The sequence below is a fragment of the Egretta garzetta genome, unplaced genomic scaffold (genome assembly GCF_000687185.1).
Source record: "Egretta garzetta isolate BGI_Z169 unplaced genomic scaffold, ASM68718v1 scaffold590, whole genome shotgun sequence".
Taxonomy (NCBI): Eukaryota; Metazoa; Chordata; class Aves; order Pelecaniformes; family Ardeidae; genus Egretta; species Egretta garzetta.
In genome coordinates, this window is record NW_009258304.1 from 57,201 (window position 1) to 65,139 (window position 7,939).

A 7,939-nucleotide genomic window follows, 5' to 3' on the forward strand; every position below is an offset into this window, starting at 1 on the left:
GGTTCAGTCCCTGATTGCTTCCTTGCTCTCCTTCCCTTCCACTCTGCCCAGTTCCATTTACTGTCCTCTAATGCTTGCAGAATCCTTTGTTGCACTGATTCAACCTCCTAAGCACAAAAAATATCCACTTCCAATCCTTTTGTGGCTAGGACAGTTTTCATCAACTCAAGGATCCGAGGAGCAAGAAAGCCAGTGCACAGCAGAGGACTTTCCTCATTTAGCAGCAGTGCACTTCAATTCCCACACACATTTCCCTGAGGTGACAGGTTGTGTTATCAGAGCTTTACTACTCACAGTACAGAGAAAAATGAAATCTTTCATGTAATTCAGGTCAAAGAAGCAAATTTTTACTACCATGGGAATGCACGTAAGCTTTGCCTTTCCAGTCTAACACAACTCTCAGTCTTTTACCAGTTAACCAGTATGAGTTGTCACATGCTAGGTGTCTTGAACCACTTCAGTAAATCACAGAAGAGTTGAGGTGAGAAGGGACCTCTGGAGGTCATGTGGTCCAACCCCCCCTGCTCAAGCAGGGCCACCTACAGCCAGCTGCCCAGGACCGTGTCCAGGTGGCATTTTGAGTATCTCCAAGGTGGGAGACTCCCCAGTCTCCCTGGGCAACCTCTGCCAGTGCTCAGTCACCCTCACGGCAAAAAAGTGTTTCCTGATGTTCAGAGGGAACCCCCTGCCTTTCCATTTGTGCCCACTGCCTCTTGTCCTGTCGCTGGGCACCGCTGAAAACAGCCTGGCTCCATTTTCTTTGCACCCTCCCTTCAGGTATTTATACACATTGATAAGATCCCCCTCTCCCCCACTCACGCCGCCTCTTCTCCAGGCTGAACAGTCCCAGCTCTCCCAGCCTTTTCTCATGTGAGAGATGCTCCAATCCCTTAAACATCTTTGAGGCCCTTTGTTGGGCTCTCTCCAGTATATCCACGTCTCTCTCTTGTACCGAGGAGCGCAGAACTGGACACAGCACTCCAGGTGCAGCCTCACCAGCGCCAGCAGAGGCGACGGATCACCTCCCTGGACCTGCTGGCAAGACTTTGCCTAATGCAGCCCAGGATACCATTGGCCGCCTTTGCTGCCAGGGCATGCTGCTGGCTCGTGTTGAACCTGGGGTCTGGCAGGACCTCCCGGTCCCTTTCTGTGAAGCTGCTTTCCAGCTGGGCAGTCCCCAGTATATATTGGTGCAATTCACATTTTCTGACAATTACTTTGGTGCAAAGTCCTGATATTTGTGTGACACGTTATCTTCCATAACTCACTGTCTCCATACATGCTATCTGATTTCCAAAGGAGAGTACTTACCTTTCAATAATTGCTCTCCTCATAGCTTCTTGGCTATATGGACACTTCCCCACTATAATTGCGGACAGATACAATGGATACTGCAGGAAATGCATGAGAAGAGCTCCTTGACACCCTAACACGTTCCAGCGAGCCAGTTTATCACTGCAGGACATAGAGCATGTTCTGTCCCCACGACCTGGCTTCACTCGTAATAATCCCACACGGTGATACCCTACCCCAGGTATTCGGGCATCACCCAGCTCTCCAGGTACGCATTTTGCTCCAGTTCTGTAAACATCCACTACCTTCAGTCTCCCTAAGACAGTCTCCTTATTAGCTGTTTGCATCTCTGCAGAGCATTCACAGCTCTTTGGATCTTTGTAGTCTTCTTGTTTCACAGCCAGTTCTTCAGTGATTACGGAAGAGTAACCGTCATCGTCAGTTTTCATTCTCTTGATTATATGATTACATGCTATTTTCTCAGATTTCCTTTTTCCTTCTGGACCCAAGTGATCATGGTTATTTCTACACTCTGCTGATTGTCCAGCGGCATCATTTCCAGTTACTGGCTTAGAAAGCTGGTTCTCTGGTTCACCAATTGGAATAATAGAAGCATCTCCACCTAGAACAAAAGACGTAACATCAAAATCAGCCAAAACCACATGTCTCATGACTGGAATACATCACACCAGTAATACTGGAATACATCACACCAGAAAGCTACTACTAGCTTTCGCAGATTTGCAGTTTTAACTGCGAGAACACGCTTCTCAAACAACGCTGCCCTGTACAATGACGAATCAGACTTTGCTGAAATTTGAGACAATGTAGTTTAATAGCAAAATTTTAAAATAAAAATTATAAAGCAGAAGGTCTCAAAGGCATTTGACAGACCACAAGCAGCACTGAAGACTCACAGGAAAACTAGTCTGATCTAACTAAACACAAACCTCGAAAGAGTAATTGAAGAGTAACCTATCAAATATGGATAGAAATTTTGATCTGTATCACTAAACCAAGCTCAAGACCAAAATTCTGACGCTCAGTTCAAAGCAAAGCCTGACAGGCATGTGAGAAAAGGGCAGTCAGGAAATTATTCTTGCTATTGAATTTGAAGATGTAGATCCTATTCTTGTATCGCATTAAAGAAGACAAACCATCCTAGTGTATCCCAGCAACGCCAGCAAAATCATGAAAACGTATGAGCAACTAATTCACCATGCGAAGAACTGACGAGGCGTATTTTGAGAGTGCTTAGACTGGTCTGGTAACAGACCAGCAGCTGAAGAACACACTCACAAGACTGCGGCAACATTGAGACATCTGATAAGCTGGCAGACCAAGAGGCCGCCTTCCTATGTTGTGCAAACAGATCCTCATCTCTGTAGTGCTAGTTTTTTAAAACACACAAAGAGTGTTCTCCATGACAAAACAAAAAGTTGCATTCCATTTCGGGTTGGGGATGGGTGGGGTGGTGTTTTGAGGGTGGGGCTTTTGTTGTTGTTTTGGGGGGGTTTGGTTGTGTTGGGGTTTTCTGTTTGTTTCCCCCCATTTTTCCTTTGTTTGGTGGTTGGTTGGTTTGGGGTTTTTGGTAGTTTTTTGTTTGGGGTGGGGATTTTTGTTTGGGTTTTTTTGTTTGTTGGGGGGTTTTTTTTGTTTGTTTGTTTTTAGGAACTGCGGTAAATGTCAATGTTTTTTATTAAAATTCGAATCCAAGGAGACAACATTTAAAGCAAAGCAACCAGGAAATATGATAGGAACTCTGACAAGTATGTTAGTTTCTGGAAAGGAAAATAGTTGCCATTATTGTTTAAAAAGAAAGTGAAGCATTCCGCTTTATAATGAGCAGTATATTGATCTACAGAGTTCTCATGAACCACGTCCAGTGAGACAAAATGCCTAACGTATCTGTGCAGGACCAGTCAAGTACATCTTAGGGCATGTACTGGTAGCATGAGTTACTGCCTCACCCCAGACCACAGAGAGACCAAAGAAAGGCAAGGGGTAGAAAAGATTCTACAAGTCGGAGTCATGAAATTGGTTCACTCCAGCATACTCACATGGGGTATGACTGGAGAAGAAAACAAATATGATATTTGGTTTGAGTTTCCATTTCCCAGTTTCAGTTCCTGGAATAAAGATACTGCATTGCTGATGGGAAGCTGCCAGCCACATCTGATGGAGGAGATACCTGTTAGGCAGAAAGTTTTCATGAAACATTTACTTCACTTTTGATGCATGGGAAAACAACGAAAATTAGATGCCCACTAGTGCCTGTTCTTTCCTGATGAAGTCTATGAGAAGCCAATCAGTTATGCTTCTACAGACAGATGGTATCCAACATACTCCATAAACACAAACACATTGGAACCTTAATAACAGACCTCAAAGGGCTGGATTCAGTGGAGTTAACTATCTCCTCAAATCATGTATCTAAGGTCCCCTCGTCCCACTCTCTATTTTTACCAGCACTGCAACTTGAGAGCCAGTTTAGCAGCATCAAACCCCAAAAAATGGACTAGTTTCTCTAGCATTTGTTTTCTCTTGGCTCAGTTCCTTGAACCAGCCTATCCCATGTGAACAAGAGGACTGGTATGTGGGAAACAGCAAAAAGGCTACCCTTGACAGCTAGTCAATAGACCAGCATAGACGTCACATGAAATCAGATCCTACTTCTTTGTACCAAGGCTCTACAAGAATGAGGAAGAAAGAAGCTTTTATGAAAGGGCTGTAACACCACCTAGAAGTGTAAAAATTAGGTTAAACTCCTGCTAACAAAGAGAAAACAAGTGTTGCCCACACAGAAGTAGTACAGTCTTTTTCATTACATTCTCATCTGAAACTGCAACATCTGGCTATTTCAGCTATAGGTCAAAACCGTTTGTATCACAACCACCAAGCTCAAGTGGCACTGTATCTCATGCTCACCTCTGGAAGCTCCTCTTGGCCACAATTTCAGCATGACTGTCATTCAGAATGTCTCCTAAAGCAACAACCAAATGAGAACAATATGCGTCATTACTGAAAAGGAGATGAACAAAGCAAACAGAATTTGACAGATAACAGTTCTCCAGATTTTGTTAGCATTTGAAGGTTTAACATTGTTAATAGGACTGAGTGTACCCTCAGTAAATTTGCAGATGATGCCAAATTGGGTGGGAGTGTCGATCTGCTTAAGGGGAGGAGGGCTCTGCAGAGGGACCTGGACAGGCTGGATCTATGGGCTGAGGCCGACTGTATGAGGTTCAACAAGGCCAAGTGCCAGGTCCTGCACTTTGCTCACAACAATCCCACGCAACGCTACAGCCTTGGGGCAGAGTGGCTGGAAAGCTGCCCAGAGGAAAAAGACCTGGGGGTACTGGTTGACAGCTGGATGAATATGAGCCAGCAGTGTGCCCTGGTGGCCAAGAGGGCCAACAGCATCCTGGCTTGTATCAGGAATGGCATGGCCAGCAGGAGCAGGGCAGTGACCGTGCCCCTGTGCTGGGCACTGGTGAGGCCGCACCTTGCCTGCTGGGGTCAGGGTTGGGCCCCTCACTACATGAAAGACGTTGCATTGCTGGAACATGTCCAGAGGAGAGCAACAAAGCTGGTGAGGGGTCTGGAGCGCAAGTCTTACGAGGAGCAGCTGGGGGAGCTGGGGGGGGTTCAGCCTGGAGCAGAGGAGGCTGAGGGGAGCCCTCATCGCTCCCTACAACTGCCTGAGAGGAGGAGGGAGCGGGGGGGTCGGGCTCTGCTGGACAGGGTTTAGTGGTGGGATGGCAGGGTTAGGGTAACGGTTGGACTTTATGATCTTAAAGGTCTTTTCCAACCTAAACGATTCTATGATTTAAACTTCCAATTGCTACAAAGGGATGTCAATAGCCTACACAAATGAAGGATTAAAGTCTTCACAGCAAGTCAGGGACTTGTTTAAATACCAAATTTTAACTCTTCTGATACCTGAAATCCTTTGAGTTGAATAAACACTGGCTTCCTTCAAAACCTTCCTGATGTTTGTTCTTAATAGTAAATCTTGATATTCTCAGATTAAGCATAACATCCAGAAAATTTCAAGTGTTTATTAAGCTTCTGGTTGAAGTTTCTTGTTGCACTATGCCCTACAATTTAAATTACTTTTCTTGTAAATAATTCTGGTATTTACCAGGTTTACACATCTCATCTTCAAACTTCCTGCAAAGCCTGCCTATTGCGGTATCTAAAGGAAGAAGATCTGTAGATCAAGCTTTTATTTCAGGAATAAAAGGCCGGGTGATAAAAGTCCTCTTTAACAGTTCCAAAAGTGTAAAGTTCAAAAGTTCTTTAACAGATATCATTAACACAATCTACCAACCAAGTTATTTTAAAAATAAATGAATGTTAAGTTTAGAAAACATTTCCCTCTTAAGATCACTGAAGACAAACAACAGAGGGAGGAACCAGCTTTACTTTTTTCTAGTCAAATTTCTTTTTTGACTCTTAATACCTAGCCCATAAATAGTACACCAGTTTAATCACAATCTTCCTAAATCAATCAGAAAAACGCCTGTACTAATACTCTTCTAAGATGGCCAAGTCATGAGAAACATCCACAAAAATATAAGATACAAACTTCAGTTTCTTTTCTTCTGCTCCACTACTTCATTTTTATACGAAGGATGTTATACACAACACAAAACAGCCCAAAACTGATGAATGCAAAACCATTTCTCCTACCTGGCTCTAATCCTCCTCTGAAGTCTAAAGAACGATGAAAGCCCTGTACCTACATATTCACACATGCTTTTCCTCCTCAGCATTAATTACCATGGCTTCTCCCCTCTCCTAGGAGAGGGGACAGATAAATTCTGAATAAAAAAAGGCAGTCATGCAGAGCAAGGAAGTCCTACAATAAATGGTAAGAAATGGTAACTGTGGGAAGTCACATATCTATCCCACACATTTATTGTACAAACACTTAAAACTACCTAGCCACAGAATATACAGTAAGGGAGAAGAAGCCTGTTAGTGTCTTTCTGATGTCACCCCTACCCTAACTCAGCAGTGGTATCTTTTGCCTCAGACCACAGTAGAACTAGACTGTAACAGGTGACTGAAGCACAATTATTTTGCTTATGTTTCATTTTGCTTTTAGTTATGAATTCTTTGGGTACGCAGACTCAGGGCCTGAACTACACATTTCCGTACATGAAAGGTTAATTCACCTTTAAGGCAGAAAGCACAGTGAACTCTCTGCCATTCTGGCTGCCTAAGCCCCTCTCTTCCTGACAAGGTCAGGTCAGCCTTACACTTCAGCTTCAACCCAGAAGCCTGAGCTCAATGCCTTGGACATTTTAAATTATTCTACTGACACCAGCGAGAAAGAAGGTAGTGTAGGTAGTCTGTTCTTGGATTTTTTACAGCATACTTACCAGTTTTTCTCATTTTGTTTTGGCCAATACATTTTGTTCCGGTTCCCATAGCAACAACTTCCTTTGTTACTGAAAAAAAAAAAAATTAACTGAATGAACTGTTGCCAGAGGCATTGCTTACGGAACATTGTGCAGAAGGGAAGGCACAGGGAAGGAGGCCGTGCAACATTCCAGAAAGGGAACTGCATCAGCCGGAGAACTGAACAAAGTAGGCAGAAGCATCAGTGCTAGGAAAAGTCTATGATCCCGCAGCAGGAGTGCTAACACAGGCTCGATATGTCAGGCAACACACAGCGGACACTGGCATAGGATTCCTCAAACACGCAAGAGAGAAGCATGGGATACAATTTGCATAACAACATGCAAGTGCCAGTAAGGGAAAAGATGATGATGGTGAACTGACACAAACGTGCAATGTAATAACGCAGTCTGTTAAAGAATGAACCAAGAGCTTTCTACGTTCTTTCAAATAGTAGCAAAACACACTTTTGCAAGGGCTTACATTAGGAATTCAGGTCCTGCCTAGACTTTTGCCACTCACTGAACAGCCAAATGTAGGCTTTTATGTTCCTAGTTACAGTCTGGGAAGAACAGCATCTCACTATAACCACCTCTTCCTAGACAGAAGCTGTAAAAGCTTTTACAATCACAAAGAATAGAATATGGGTGGAGATGGAAACAGAACAGGAAGAAGCGTATGTTTTTTCAAAAGGTACTTTGAAAAAAAAAAAAAAATAAAGAAGCATCAAGGACTGCCACCTCCTCTCCTCCCTATCCCCACTCCCCCAATCCCCATAACTTACCCTGCAGGTTCCCTGGACTAGCAAGAAGCTCTCTCTGGGTTGCAGACTCCACTTTGACAATAGCTGCCAGTGAAGTCCATTCCCTCTTTGGATCTGGCTTCCCCTGCTTAGGTAGTCTCGTCCTATAATGCAGGTAACATAGCTCAGCAATTTCATCAGCTGACCACATGGCTCCCGGTGCGAGTGCAGGTTCTAAACAGAATTCGATTCCATCACAACGCTGATTAATGACCCCCACCTCTTCAAACCCTACTGCCTTCCTCTGCATGACACCTTCCTGTACCAGATTCCAATATCCAAGGCCTAACTGCATCACCCTTTCAGGATTAATTATAAGAAATGTCTCATGTGAAAAAAAACAACTTTTTTTTCCCAAACCGCTACGAATAAAGAACAACGCCGGAACCCACGCGGCCCAGCAGCAGCTGAGCCCCCCGGGCTCCCCGGGCTCCC

The 7,939-nt window shown here is 44.1% G+C and overlaps 1 protein-coding gene across 7 annotated transcripts in view; it reads right to left on the reverse strand.

Moving 5' to 3' along the window:
* The window catches only part of ADAT1 (adenosine deaminase tRNA specific 1), a 26,182-nt gene extending 18,494 nt beyond the window's left edge, over positions 1-7,688 (reverse strand). For 5 of the 7 annotated variants that reach the window (XR_004842020.1, XM_035894344.1, XM_009638860.2 and 2 more), the window contains exons 1-5: positions 7,487-7,688; positions 6,684-6,752; positions 4,222-4,276; positions 3,354-3,484; positions 1,312-1,915 (exon numbers count right to left, since the gene is read on the reverse strand). Coding sequence is in view for 6 of the 7 variants with exons in the window: in XM_035894344.1 (XP_035750237.1) it covers positions 1,312-1,915; positions 3,354-3,484; positions 4,222-4,276; positions 6,684-6,752; positions 7,487-7,655 (1,028 nt within the window). In the remaining variant the exon portion in view is untranslated. Of the gene's footprint in view, positions 1-1,311; positions 1,916-3,353; positions 3,485-4,221; positions 4,315-6,683; positions 6,753-7,486 lie in introns of all 7 variants that reach the window. The other 2 variants (XM_035894347.1, XM_035894350.1) reach the window with 2 other exon arrangements.
* Between the last annotated feature and the right edge of the window lie 251 nt (positions 7,689-7,939).